We start from the raw sequence: 15298 nt of genomic DNA, 5'->3' as shown, positions 1-15298 counted from the left end.
TTGGTGACTTCATACTCTAATCCAGCTTCTTTATCCTGGGTTTGTTGTTTTCTTCTGGTTTTCATTGGGGGAGATAATAAATACATCTCTGACCTCCTTATAGTACTTTTCTTTTTCTACTACAGCCTCTCTGTCTCTGTCAGTTTATTCTCATCTGTTCTTCTAGAAGTTATTATGCTTTATTCCTTTCCCCTATTGCCTATTCATAGTCTTTTGTTTCTAGATTTTAAAAAATGGGTTTTTTTTTAGGGGGGGGGGTTGGGGAATCTTAAGACAGGGGTTTCTCTGTGTAGCACTGGCAGTCCTGAAGCTCACTCTGTAGACCAGGCTGGCCTTGAACTCAGAGATCCACCTGCCTCTGTCTCCCTGCTAGGACTAAAAGCATGTGCAACTACCACCCTGCCCTTAAAAAATGTTTTTAATTGAAATAGAATGACATCACTTCCCCTTTGTTGCTTCCCTCTCCTGGCTACCCACTCTCTAACTCCTTTCATTCTCCCCACTACTCTCTCGTTGATGGTCTCTTTTTCTTTGTTTGTATTTGTTACATCCATATATGTATATATGTGTGTGCAAAAATAAATGCAGTCTAACCTGTTGAGCCCATTTTTTGTTGCTTTTGTGTATGTGATTTCAAGGCTGACTAGTCTGCATTGGAAAACCAATAAGGGCGAGACTAAGTCTCCTCCCATCATTTCATAGTTGTCTGTAGTTGTTTGTTTGTCTCAGAGTGCGATCTCTTTCAATTTTCCCCTCCTCCATTAACTTGTCCATAGATAAATGGTATTGTTTGAGTCTTGTTTATGCAGACATTTCTAGGAGAGACTGTTTCATGGCTGACTTCCTGATATTCTGGCTCTTAAAATCTTTTCTCTCCTTTAGTGATGTTTCCTGAATCTCAGATGCAGGACCTATGATAAAAATGTGTATGCTGGTGCTGGGCTCTCCATGATTTGTTAATCTCTACATTGTGTACAGTTGTTTTCTGTAATGCTCTCTATTTCCTGTAAAGAGAAGCTTTTTTGAGGAATGGTTGCCACCTTTATATCTAGGAAAGGTAGCTCACACCTTTGGATTTTTACAGAACACTTACTAATTATGAGAACCTTGGACATAAACGCATGCATCTGTTACACTTTCCAGCTTAAAGTACTATTGATGGTTTTTCTCTTCTCTAATTGCATTGCATGCCCTCAGACATGCGCTAATATTTCATTTTATGCATATGCATTTCTAAATAGCATAGAGCTTGCATTTCAATATAGTGTAGTCTCCTGTATTAACAGACTTCATAGATCTTTCTGTACTCAATCCATTCAACCTCCTTCTCATTTTTTTTTTGTGTGTATTTTTTACAACTTTTTTTTTCCTTATTGTCATGAATATGTAGAAGAAAGGACTTGGTATCACCTCTTCCTGTTTCAGTGGTTGATGGCAGGTGATCTGACACCTGGCAGCGTTATTCAAGCTGAGCGTTTGAGTGTGCTGACCTCCATTCAGTGTTATAAATTTCTTTGGGAACAGAGAACCATCATTCAGTTGTATTCAAGGTTTAACAGAAGTTGAATGAATATTTGAGTTCTTATTGTAAGGAAGTTTTAGAGATTTTTAATTTTTTTAAAACAATTGTCCTAAAGAAACTTGGGGCCAGAAAAGGTGAGTGACGTGTCTGATGTGATCCAGGAAAGAACAAGGTCTCGATGGAGCTGAAATCCATTCTTGCTTTCACTGTTGTATAATGAACCAAAGGTTAGAGTCTTCTATTGTCAATATTCAATTTTGATTTTTGCCAGTTTCTTAAAATATTTATGTGGAAACCAAAAGGTCTTTAGTAGGATTGTAAACTAATGTGTGTGTTGTCATGTTTCTCTCAAGGTCAAAATGGTTTCAATCCCAGAATACTATGAAGGCAAGAATATCCTCCTTACAGGAGCTACTGGCTTCTTAGGGAAAGTGCTTCTGGAAAAGTTGCTGAGATCGTGTCCTAAGGTGAATTCAGTCTATGTTTTGGTGAGGCAGAAAGCTGGACAGACACCCCAAGAGCGAGTGGAAGAAATCCTTAGTGGCAAGGTAAGTATGGAGGCTGATCATTTGGAAGGGGATAAAAGTATATGCTTGTGTGTAAATTTTGTGAAGCATCATTAGCTTAGTATATTGCTTTAGTAGTCAAAAAAACAGAAACCAAACCAAACAAACAAAAAACATGGGGGAAAATTGCTAAGTTTCTGCAGTATGGCAGTGAGCTAGAGTCAGGGAAAGAAAAAGCTTGCTTTTATGATAGACCAAATTTTGTAATAGGGTTTAAGCTACTGTTTGATTGATATTTTGGGTATGCTTTTAGAATAGTTGAGACAGGTTATTTGTAACTACCAGATAGTTTAGTCTTCAGATAACAATACTTAGTTTTTGAAGTATATACTATGCTCTGAGTCAATGCTTTAATGTACTTTACAGTTTATGAGTACTGGCGTTATTACTCGTAATAGTGATAGTTAGCAAAAATCACATGTTCTTATTTGAAAGATGACAGTGGTCATATAAAGTATTTAATCATTTTGAACTTTTAGAAAAATATTACTAAAAGTTATTACTAAAATAACTTCAGAATAAAATAACTTCAGAATCATATTAAGCTGGCAAATTCTCCCAGAAGGAATAAATTTATCTGACATTTATTGATAGTAAATTTGAATTTTCAAAATCATTTTTGATAGACATAAAGAATCTGACTGCAGGCATAGTTTAGAAAGGAATTTTCACTTACTTTGGAATGAGAATAATACTTGTTTGTGTACTTAAATTATTATTATTATTATTTGTTATTTGCACCCACCCCCATCCCAGACAGGGTCTCGCTGTACAGCCCAGACAGTCTTGGAACTCATAGAGAACCACCTGCCTCATGTACTTAGATTCTAATAGACTTCTTTAAAAAATAAATGGCAACAAAAGAAAAAACAGTATCTAGCAAACCCATCCACAACCCCCAGCCAGATTTTTCACTGTGAATCTGTGAATGACCTTCATATGAGTTTATGGTAGTTATTGTCCTGTCATAACATGGTCTGTGAGACCATGTAGCAGGTACTCTTAATTATGTTACTTTTTTTTTTTTTTTAAAGCCCTGAGATCTATGATTTTTTCTCAGGAGGTTAGAAATTATCTTTATTATACTTTACAGTTTTTCCAGTTAGTTTACAGTAGTATCATCTAACCATTATTTTTCTTTTTGAGTCTTTGCTTTCTTAAAGACCCATGAGAAAGGAGTCATTAAGAGGCTAGGGCACCACCAGGCTTGCTCTGAGTAAAAATACCTGAGGTGGGTTTTGTTGATTTCTTGGTCCTTTGCTCATTAATGTTGGCATTTTACTATGAAGCACTGTGACTGCTGTATTTAATCACTCTCCCAGTACTCCTTCTTCATAGTAAAAGGTTCTCTTTCAATTTTAAGAAGAAAGAGAAGAGAAGAGAAAATGTACAGGTATCAAGAGGAGATTGGAAGGAATATTATTGAAGTTGATGCCATGTTTGAAATTGAGAGCCTGAGTGAAATATAAAATTTTTGAGCATCTCTCTGAGGTATTCAGGGCGCTGTTTATAAAATGTCTTTGATTAGGTGTAATTTGTATTGAAAGGATATATTTTATGTTAAAATTTCATTGAATGGTTATGATTCAAGCTTCTAGTGCCCATATAGTACATATTCCACTACATAATACTAGGTCTCAGATGTATAGGAATACCAGTTAAATAAATAAAAATGGGTGCTTGGTGTGAAGAAGCCATTCATGTGTACTTGAAGTTAACAGGAAGTTTTTTGTTTTGTTTTTTTATTTTATTTTTTGAGACAGGGTTTCACTGTGTAGCCTTGACTATCTTGGAATTCCCTCTAAACCAGGCTGGCCTTGCACTCCCAGAGATCCAATTACCTCTGCCTCCTGAGTGCTGGGATTAAAGGTGTGCACTACCACCACCCCACATTAGTAGGAACTTTTAAAGCCCACCGTGATTTTGAAACAGAAATAAAGAACATAGATGGAATATTTATCCTTTAGGGAGGCTATTACTTAGAAGAATTTTCACCATTCATCATAGTTAATATTTTGGGATGGATAGTATTTTGTTACACAGTACTGGTCTATTATTGGTTGCACCATATATTTCCTGAGGACCAAAATTACCTAAGGTTGAGAACCAGTGATATATGGGAATGCCTCAAGAAAAAGAAACTTGATTGGAGGGTGGAGGTTTAACTAAAATAGATGTTATGGGCTGTGGATATAAATACATTAACTCAGTTGGTAGCGTGCATACCTAGAATATGTGAAAAGGTCCTGGGTTCTATTCTCAGCATTCTCCAACAAAAAATTAAAATAGCTAATTGTGAAGTAAGTTTTGAAACATTTGAAAGATATCAGTGAACTTAAAATAGGAGGTAGTGGTAGCACTAGTGAGTTTAAATAACTGGAGATGATATTGAAAAAGAGATAATGCCTGGTAAAGGGAAGATTTCACCATTGAAGCAGCATGAACATGTCTTAGACTGAGGTGTTAAAAGTACTTGTGGCCTTCCCCTAGGTTCCTCTTTCTCTGCTTGTCTTTTAAATGTTGATATTCTTAAGATATCTGTCATAAGCCTTGATCTGGTTCTGTTAGGTATAGTGAAGTACGTTCATTTGTGTATGTGTGTGTGTGTGTGTGTGTGTGTGTGAGAGAGAGAGAGAGAGAGAGAGAGAGATTTGAATGGTTGTCCTTTAAATTAGATTTGGAAGTAGTTTTGTAGTTTGGATTTGGGGTGCTCATTACTGTTGCTTTCTGGATGATCTCTTCCATTCTCAGGATTTCCTTCAGTTATTAACTGTATGCGGTCAGTATAATCTATATTGGTTTTGTTTCTCCCTCCTTGAACTCCAGATCCACAAAACTAAACCTTTATTAGACCTGTCTTCTGGGATAGACTTTAGTTGATGGAGAGTTGCCATTCCAGGGAATAACTTTGAATCTTCAAAATTCTTTATTTTCAGTGTTTTAATTTAATGAGTGAATTTATTCACTTAACAGATGTTTGAGATTGTATCTTGTCAGGTCCTCTGTCTAGGGTCAGTGTACTGTGCAGAGTAGCTATAGTCCTTGCTCTGCCAGAGTTAGCATTTATCCACCTCCCACTCCAAAGTTAGTAGCAAAGACCAGTTGAAGTTACTTTCAAAAATGTATGTGCTTTTTCATTCTGTGCAGGAATGCTATTCTGCTTTGAAATTTTAGGGTCTTCTCTCTCACATTTGTTCCTATAACTCAACTATTTACCTATATGTTCTCTTGATCCTTCAGGGCTCTGTTTCAATGTCATTTCCTCCAAGAACTACCTTAAACTCTTAACTCCAGGGGATACCACATCCTCTTCTGGCCTCTGGGCACTGCACTCGTGTGTATAGGTTCATACACATATAAGTAAGCACTAAAAAATCTTTTAAAAGAGTCAAGCAGTTAGCTGGGAGTATTAGAGTGCTAGACTATTACTGTCCAGATGTCTGTTATTTCTGAGGCATAAGGCAGTCTACTTACAGAGTGTGGACAGTTAATACTTGCCCATGCAGACTGTCATCTGCTTTCTTAGAGCACCGCTTGAACTTCTGAGTCTTGACTCTATGTCTGTAAGATGAGCAATCTTATGTGCCCCATGAGATTAAAAAAGTAGTAGTTTTTGATGGGAAAAGGGTTTATAATAGGTTTTGGAAAGTAGAAAATACTACTCTAGAATAAATATCTTCCCATTTAATAGCTTTTTGACAGGTTGAGAGATGAAAATCCAGATTTTAGAGAGAAAATTATAGCGATCAACAGTGAACTCACCCAACCTAAACTGGCTCTCAGTGAAGAAGATAAGGAGGTCATTATAGATTCTACCAATGTCATATTCCACTGTGCAGCTACTGTAAGATTTAATGAAAATTTAAGGTAAGTACAGAACTTATTAACATTTGAATTTCATACTTTAGAGATTTGTTGTTGTTGTTTTCTGAGACAGAGTTTCTGTGTAGCCCTACCTGTCTTGGACTCAATTTGCAGACCAGGTTACTTTAAACTCAGAGCAGTCTGCTTTCCTCTGTCTTCCTGAGTGCAGGGATTAAAGACAATGTACCATCACATCCTACTACAGATAGGATTTTAATTCCTCTTTTTTAGTGAAGTTGTTTTAGAGTGATATGAAACTGCCATATGTTGATAGTAGCTTTTGTTGAAATCATTTGGAAATGAAAAGTAGAAGATAGTTAGTATACGCTGACTAGCAAACCTTGCCATGATTTTATGAAATGGGATATAGGCAAGCAATGGACTAGAAGAAACTGTACTTGGGTAAGAAAGTAGGAATAGTTACTCTGTAGGTGTGTTGGTTACCTTTTTATAGTGTCAGAATCTTCTACTGACTCAGCTGTGTGCCTTCATTCTACAGCACATATTCTAGAACAATAATCAAATTTATGCTCAAATTTTGTGTACTAAGATAGAAATGGCTTGTATGTTATAGCCACTTTGGTTACATTTGAAAAAACTCTGCTTTAGTGCCATTGTTAAGGGACAGAATGTGTCTAAATACAAGTTTATGTTAGTCTCATTATATAGTCTTATACTTATTCACTCTCCTAGCCCTATTCATCACATCATAATTATTTCTGTGAAGCAGTTTTAATGGATGTTTACATTTAAATAGTGGTAGAACATTGGACTTGGGCCAGATTTTCAGAAATAACTGGAAATAGCCTATAATAGCCACTTAGGGAAAAACCACTTATAACTGTCACCATCTGCAAAGCCACAGATATCACATGTATGAAACTGTTACTACCGAGGGGATGCAGCAGGAGGATACTCATGATAACTTGGTGCCTTGGTAAGGAACCAAGATAAGCTTGTATGTGGACCCTTCCACAAAGCCCTGAGGTATATGCTCAGAACTAATACAGAACTAAATGCAGGTAGTACTGAACAGCATATGTTAAGAGTTGAGGTAAAGCTCATTAATTTTCAGACATGTTTCTCAAATATTAAGTGGGGAGACATTGACAGGAATAAAGGATTAGGCAGGAAAAGGGGAATAAGTAGTTGCTTAAGTAGTTGGTCACAGGGTCTTGTAATCAGGACAGTATTAGTTGTCTAGAGAGGAATATTAGGTGGTGAGAGGCCAGCTTGGGAAGGAGGCAGAGGCAGGTGGATCTCTCTGAGTTCATAGGCCAGCCTGATCTACAAAGTAAGTCCAGGACAGCCAAGGCTACACACACAGAAAAACCCTGTCTCGAAAAAAACAAACAAACAGACAAACAAACAAAAAAAGAGGTACAAGGCCATGAGAATGGAAATATAGGTGTTCCAAAAGGAGTAAAAGTACAGATTAAGATAAATTAGATATATTATTTTCAGACTTTAAGAATATAATATGACTAGAAAAATGCTGGAAAGGGCTTGTAGTATATCCTGGTGCTTGTGTGTGTGCATTGTGATGATTATTTTTTTCTAGTGCTGTCTCTGTCTCATGTTGTTAGGTTTTTAGAAATCTCACATAAGGAAATCTGCCTCTTTCCACCTCCAAAATAAAAAGAAAACTGTAACTGGAAAACATGTTTATTTTTTAAAATATAGATTTCATGATTACATGTGACTCAACAGTTGTGGAGAATCCCCTTATTTAGCAGAAACATTGGCTATACTGAAGTTAGCTGCTGCACTTTCATCGCTATTTTAGAGCCGTTATTTGGAGACAGCTTTACAATTACAGATGCCTACTTCTAAGTTCGATTTCATTGACCCCTAAACATCTGTCTCTATCAAGTTTATTTTTTAAAAGTGCCTCTTACAATAGTGGTAAGAGTTCATCTATGCAGTAGTTTGTGGGGAGTGAGAATAGTGGAAAGAGATGTGTCAAAATGGCCTGGAAATTTATTTAAAATGTAATTTCTTGGGCCTCATTTCAAATATTAACAGAGCCAAAACCAAACCAAACCAAACCAAACCAAACCAAACCAAACAACAACAACAAAAAAACCTAAACAAAAACACTGAGCTCTGGGGCCCTTACAGAGACTGATACTCCAACCAAGGACAATGCATGGAGAGGACCTAAAACCCCATCTCAGATGTAGCCCATAGACTCAGTATCCAAGTGGAATCCCTAGTAAGGGGAGCTTTCTCTGGCATGAACTCAGTGACAGGCTCTCTGATCACCTCCCTCTGGGGTGTGTGTGTGTGTGTGTGTGTGTGTGTGTGTGTGTTTGTGTGCAGCCTTGCCAGGCCAATGAAAAAAAAGAGGAAGATAATGCAACCAGTCCTGAGTGAACTAGGGGAGGGACATAAGGGGAAAAAAGAGAGAGAGGGGGGATTTGGGAGGAGATGAGGGAGGGGGCCACAGCTGAGATACAAATTGAATAAATTGTAATAAATGATAATAATAATAAGAAATAAAAGTTTAAGGATGAGGCCTAGGTACCTTCATTTTTAATAACTCACAGGTGTATTGTATACTGACAATAAGCTCTGGTATAAAGTTTACAAAAATATTATCAAATAGATTTTGAACAATTTAGGATATCTGTAGGAAACAAATAGAAAAGCTTATTGGCCATTGAAATGGATTTTTTTTTGCTTTTTACTTTTGTTTCTTTTTGAAGTGATTTCTATGTCTACATTAGGGAAGTGCCATACTAAAATAGCCTATTTGCTTTCTATCCTTTATCAACAATGTCTTAAGATGCATTTATGATTTTATAAAGCAAAACATAAGAACTTTATTTCTGTTTATTTATTTTCTAATCTAGCATATAAAGGACTCAGCCTGAAGTTCAACAAAAAAGAAACTAGGGTTCCATTGAGTGAGGTTAACTAGCTTGGCAGATACTAAAGTAACATGTTATATTAATATGGTTTCAGGCTTGGGCTTTCAGGTACAAATAGAGTGGAGAGACTCAAGCCTCAGGAGTGTGCCTTGAGATATTCCTCATTTTCGGTGACCTAGAAACTCTATCACCATTCTCAGGACAGTGCAACAGAATATCCCTTGTGTCCTTTATCCAAAACATTACTTATCCCCATTGTTTTGTTAATGAGAAGGAAAATAGTGCATTCGCTAATGCTCTAGTGGATAGTATACTCTCTGTGAAAGGTCTCTTGTTAGATTTCTATTTGAACAGGAGTTTTTTTCTCTCCTTAGTTGAGATTTGGGAGAATCTTAACACCCCACCCTAGTTTCATTAAAAATGTTTTGTTTTGTTTTCTCTTAATTTTTCTCAATAGGATCTCAGGTATAATTGAAAGGAAAAATAGAGTCTAAGAGATCTTTATTTATTTATTTTCCTTTTATGAGTTTCTCCTTGTTTCTGGTGACCCAGAACTTCTTGTCTTGTCCTTAAGAGCTTGTAATAAAATATTCTTAGTCTGTCTCTTCCTAAACAGTATCCTCCTTGTTCCCATTGTTTTCAGACAGATAGATATCAAACTATTGCTCTACAGTCAGATAAGCTGACTGTATAGTCTGTCTGTGATATATTTCTGACAATATGAGCCTATTGCAAAGAGCTCAAAGCCATTTTCATTTTTATAAAAATATTTCACACTTGGTATGATGATACATGTTTGTAATCCAAGATTCAAGAGGTGGAGGTAGGAGGATCATAAAATTGAGGTAATCCTAGGCAACGTAGGGAGTTCTAGGCTTTGGGCCACATAACCCTGTCTGATAAAGACCTCCCTCAGAGTTCTTTGGATCTATGTTTGAACATAACATTTTTATATAATCGTGAATATTACTTTAATAATTTTACTTTTTAAATTTATCATAAAAATAATTTACATGTTTCTTTTCTTTTTTTTTTTTTTTTCTTTTTTTTGAGACAGGGTTTTTCTGTGTAGCCTTGGCTGTCCTGGAATTCACTCTATAGATCAGGCTGGTCTTGAACTCACAGAGATCTGCCTGCTTCTTTCCCAGTGCTGGGATTAAAGGCATGTGCTATCAATGCCTGACAATTTACATGTTTCTAATGTTTTTCATGGTTATATTTTTAGTGACTATATAATATTCTGTCATGTTGATATGTAACAGTTTGTATAATTTTCACTTGATATAAAAACCTTATTTCTTGTTTGAAAAATTAGGCTTAGGTTGAGTTTTTGCTCTGAAAATTAGATTAAGAAATGCATCATTTCTGTAATTGCTGGTATTTTGTCCTAGTTTCTTTTAGATCAGTTGTAATAATTTGTAGTTATAACAGGCATGTAATATCTGCATACTCTGCCATTTTTCACCACTCAGTAGTTTTGAGTATTCCAATCTGTGTCTTCCCTATCTTTATAGTTTGTGTGTAGGTATATGTGCAGATGTATGTATGCATGTGTGTGGAAGTCAGAGGACGACGTAAGGATTCTTTAGATGCTATTAAGTTTTTCTTTTCTTTCTTTCTGACCTTTTTTTTAGAAGGTTGGAGAAGATGGCTCAGCCATTAAAGGCTAGGTTAGGCTCACAACCAAAAAGATAAAAGATAGGATGTCTCACTAACCTGGTACTCCCTTTATATGTTTATCATGTACAATACATGTGTGATGACTAAATTAAACTAATTAATATGTGTATGACCTCATGTAACTTTTCTTGTATTGAGAACCCTTTAAAAATCAGTGATTTCCAGTATTCTGGTATATTGTTATTAAGTCTAAATACCATGTTGTACAATAGACCTCTTGAGGTTGCATTAAAAAATGCTATGAACACTGTTGTATAGAAAAAGTACTTTGCACCATCTATTTAATACTCACTAGCTGCCAAGAATAACAAATACTAAATGCTTATAAGTTATCTTTGATCTTTCCCGATTCTGGGAGAAGATTCCATCACTGCCCTGTTGACAGGTGAGGGAGCTGAGAGGGGTGCGTGTGCAGCCCCGCCTCTAGGCGGACAAGCAGGCTGCCCCAGGGTCTGAGCCAGCCTCCCAGCATCTTTGCTCAGAGTTTTGTTTCATGTCACAGTCTATGCTTTGTTTTCAAACTCTGTGCAGAGTTTATTTCAAAAATCAGAAAATTTACACAGACTTGGTAGAGTGAGTGTTCTTTATACTGAAATAAAATACACCAACTCAGAGCAAAAGGAGAAATTGCAAATTACTGAAAAATATACTTCTTTCTTTGTACTTCTTTAATGAAATTCAGATTTGGTTTGTAAATAGGTTAAAGAAAAAAATAGTTTTTTACGTTTTCATTGTCTCTTTGTCTTTCAGAGATGCTGTTCAGTTAAATGTGATTGCTACACGACAGCTTATTCTCCTTGCGCAGCAAATGAAGAATCTGGAAGTGTTCATGCATGTGTCAACAGCCTATGCCTACTGCAATCGAAAGCATATTGATGAAGTAGTTTATCCACCCCCTGTAGATCCCAAGAAGCTGATTGATTCTTTAGAGTATGTTTGCTTGAATCTTATGAACATTGCTTTTAATCCTAAGACTTTGATCCAAATTTATCATCCCCCCCACCAACTGCTACACACACACACACACACACACACACACACAAACACACGTGTTTATCTCTGCATATCTTCTTCCGTATTGTACAGAATTACAATACTGTTGGTGAGGTCAGTGTAGAGTTTTCCTTTTGGGTCAGATAATGATTGGAGGAAGGTCACTGAATAATTATCTGTGTGTTAGAAGCTTTATTTTTTAGGTAGTCAGTGCTAGCGCCAGTGGAAATCTGAGACCAATGGCTACTTAACCACAAGGTTCTAGTTTACTAAAGGATCCCCTCCCTCCCATGCAATGGACAGTACCTATAGAGAGTCCTTTCATTTTAAAGAGAATCATAGGGATTATAGTCCTTAAGAATACTCCTAGTGTTACCATCTTTCTAAGGACAGGGATCCCGTCAGCAGTTTGTTCTATGAACAATACTTCTATTTGGTAGATGTAGAAGTTTATGTGAAATGTACACTACACAACCTAGCTTTCACTTACTTTTTAGTCTGTGCTTTCTTACCACAGGAAGCATGGGTTCTTTTCCCTTTGTTTGTATTACAATACAGAAGCATTCTAACAGCCATTATATCTTGACATGTTTGTTTGTTTTCAAACAGTGTATCTATGGACTTTTTTCTTACAGGTTTTGTTTTTTATTGGTCCCATCTTTCCTCACAGATAATTCCATTTACTTGCCATCCCTTGATTTCTCAAGAATTAAGCACACATAACCTTTTAAACAAAAGCTTTCCATGATGAGGACATGGATTGTAAGAAAATCAGTACCAGAGATGATTGAAACATTCCTTAAGAAAATTACCTACTTTTATTTTTTGACTTAGTTTCATAGTGGTTCCTAAATATAAAGCTCATTTTCCTTATAGATCAATAGATGCATTTACAATTCTGGAGAACAGTGAAGTTAATGAAATTTATTACTTTTTGACTTTTTGTCTTATTCAGGCATCTAAGGAAATGAGTGGAGCTTGTAACCCAGATCTTTTTCTCCTTTCCTTGTTTACAAAGAAACATATAGTAAATAATTAATGAGTTTGCTCTGTAAACTCAGGAGAATAAAGTTTACTGGCCTGAGTCTTTTTAATTTTTTCAAAACTCTTCTCCATTTTAGTTTTCCTCAAACTGCATAACTATGTAACTGCAGTTTAATGTTCGTATTCTTTCACAAACACAAAAAATTTTCATATGTGGACTTATTTTAAGCTTCCCTGGTTATTAGTATGGGTATCATAAAATTGTGACAATATGCAGAATCTAATTTTATGCTGAATAGACAAAAAGAACAAGTGTCTGGAAACGAGGACATTGCACCTTAGAGTAAAATGAGGAATGACCATTGAAATCACTTGATTATGGTCCTTTTACAGGTGATTTTCAGAGACACTGATGTCATTAAAGAGATGGCTGTATTGTAGGTTGTTAATTGAATTTTAATAACAAACTTTAGTATTAATAACATACTTCAATATTTAATAACATACAGTAATATTTTTATTACTAATGTTAGTATTTGTTAGTCTCACTTGTTAGGATATACAATTCTAGTTGTTCATCTTAAATATTTAGACTATTAGACATTGTATATTTTATATATGAATAGCAAATATATGTATCATCATATTACTTTATTAGATAGTAATAAACAAATCTATACTTTCTAATGAAACATTTGAGGCCTGATATATTTTGGAATTTATTTGAACTTTGGAAAGGAACTCTGATGTAAGTACTATGTGATTGATTTTAAATTACTTCATTTTGGTTTATAGTAGCATTCCTGTTCAAAGACAAACAAAATGCAGAATGTTTAAACTAAATGATGTTTTGTAAAGATCGTGAATTAAGTTTCCTATCTAACAAACAATTAGGAAAGGACCATTGGCTTTTATTTGATATGGGAGTTGTAGATTGTGGACTTGTGGTTGATAATTAAAGACACTACCTTTTTTTCCCTGTTAGTAAAAGTTGTTTTTAAAGTTGGGTGTGGTGGCACACACCTTTAATCCTAGCACTCAGGATGCAGAAGCAGGTGAATCTTTGAGTTGGAGGTAAGCCTACTCTATAGAGCAAGTTTCAGGACAGCCAGGGCCACATAGAGAAACCCTGTCTTGAAAAACAGCAACAAAACAAACAAGAGAGAGAGAAAAAAAAGAAATAAAAGAAAAGGTTATTGTGAAACTGGGTAAACCAGAGCAACACATATGTCTGTTCAAAGTTCATTTAAGTAGGTTTTTATCTATGATAAAATATTTGGAATTTTCATGCATGTAATTTTTTTTGTTTGCCAGATGGATGGATGATGGCCTGGTAAATGATATCACACCAAAATTAATAGGCGACAGACCTAATACGTACATATACACCAAGGCATTGGCAGAATATGTTGTGCAACAAGAAGGAGCAAAGCTAAATGTTGCCATTGTAAGACCATCGATTGTTGGTGCCAGTTGGAAAGAACCTTTTCCAGTAAGCTCTTTAAAAGTTTTAAGTAATTGGGATTTAGAGTTTTAAGTTATAACTATATAAGGAGTTGGGGTGTGATTTGAGAGTAGTGTTAGGTGCTCAATGAGCTTTAACCGTCACAGAGCTAATGCTAATGAGCATAGGGAGAGGTACCGTTACTCAGACTTCTATTTCTAAGGCTTCTGAGTGTATGGAATGTAGATTGACAGTTTTAAATTCTAGTAGAAAATCAAATCAGCAGTTCTACACTGTGTCTTCAGTAAAGAATATCATGATTTCATCTGTTTTCATTGTCAAAAGCAAGTTCTGCAAGAATTGTATCTTTTCATGTGTAGATTACAAAGCTAAGAAAAGTATAAGAGATTTCTTTGATAACTTGCTACCAAAAAGTATGAAAGGTGTTAGATACTTTTAAATCCTCTGGATAAGATTAGACAAAAACAAAAGCCAGTAAGTAAGATGATTCAGGAAAAGAACAAAACAAAACAAAAAAGCTCCTTAGGTCATTATAAATACTAGTAAGCGATAGCCTCTCCTTTGTTGTTTTGGTAATCATTCTCTTTTCTTCTGATTTACACCCTAAATTTGAGGAGCATATATCATTTTCCCTTAATCAAGACGCTGTATTAATAAATAGAATATCAAAGGTGAACAGGCTTATTACTTTAGGAAAAGTTATGGAAAGTTTATATATATATAAAATAAATATATAGATATATATTTTCCTTTGCAGAGACTTAGCAGAGCTAGCTAATTCTTTAAAAATACTTTAATTTAGTCATTATGACCCCAGATGAAACTTTTTGGAACATTTTTGGGATCTAAGAATATTCTGCATGGCATGTAAATTTTTCATAGGGTTTGGGGAAAAAGTACAGAGTTTACATTTGGTGTTAACACTTTGAAATAATAAATGTACTACAGTGATAGCTTTAATCTCTTCTTTTTTTTCTTTAATTTTTGGCATCAGGGATGGATTGATAACTTTAATGGACCAAGTGGTCTCTTCATTGCGGTAAATAACCTTTTTTTGATATTATGATTTCCTGTATCTTTATACATATGTGCATGTATACATGTTTTGGTTCATATCTTAAGGTGTTGTTTTTAATTCCAACAAAGGCAGGGAAAGGAATTCTTCGAACAATGCGTGCCTCCAACAATGCCCTTGCAGATCTTGTTCCTGTAGATGTAGTTGTCAACACGAGCCTTGCTGCAGCCTGGTATTCCGGAGTTAATAGGTATATGAGGCAATGATGTTGCATATTAACTGTGTAGTAACTGAGAGGGGTAAAGGAGCTTCTGATTGTAATCCCTTAGTCTTGAT

General features: G+C 35.5%; 1 protein-coding gene across 3 annotated transcripts in view; it reads left to right on the top strand.

Annotated features, from left to right (window-relative positions):
- The window catches only part of Far1 (fatty acyl-CoA reductase 1), a 60356-nt gene that overhangs the window by 24487 nt on the left and 20571 nt on the right, over positions 1–15298 (top strand). For all 3 annotated transcript variants that reach the window (XM_055627562.1, XM_055627561.1, XM_055627563.1), the window contains 6 exons: positions 1876–2070; positions 5780–5955; positions 11256–11435; positions 13797–13974; positions 14942–14986; positions 15094–15212. In XM_055627562.1, the coding sequence (XP_055483537.1) occupies positions 1882–2070; positions 5780–5955; positions 11256–11435; positions 13797–13974; positions 14942–14986; positions 15094–15212 (887 nt within the window). In that variant the 5' untranslated portion in view covers positions 1876–1881. The remainder of the gene's footprint in view (positions 1–1875; positions 2071–5779; positions 5956–11255; positions 11436–13796; positions 13975–14941; positions 14987–15093; positions 15213–15298) is intronic.

This window comes from Psammomys obesus, unplaced genomic scaffold (assembly GCF_907164565.1).
Source record: "Psammomys obesus unplaced genomic scaffold, mPsaObe1.curated_primary_1811, whole genome shotgun sequence".
Lineage (NCBI taxonomy): Eukaryota > Metazoa > Chordata > Mammalia > Rodentia > Muridae > Psammomys > Psammomys obesus.
The sequence above is the reverse complement of the archived record's forward strand: the minus strand, read 5'-3'. Positions and strand labels throughout refer to the sequence as shown.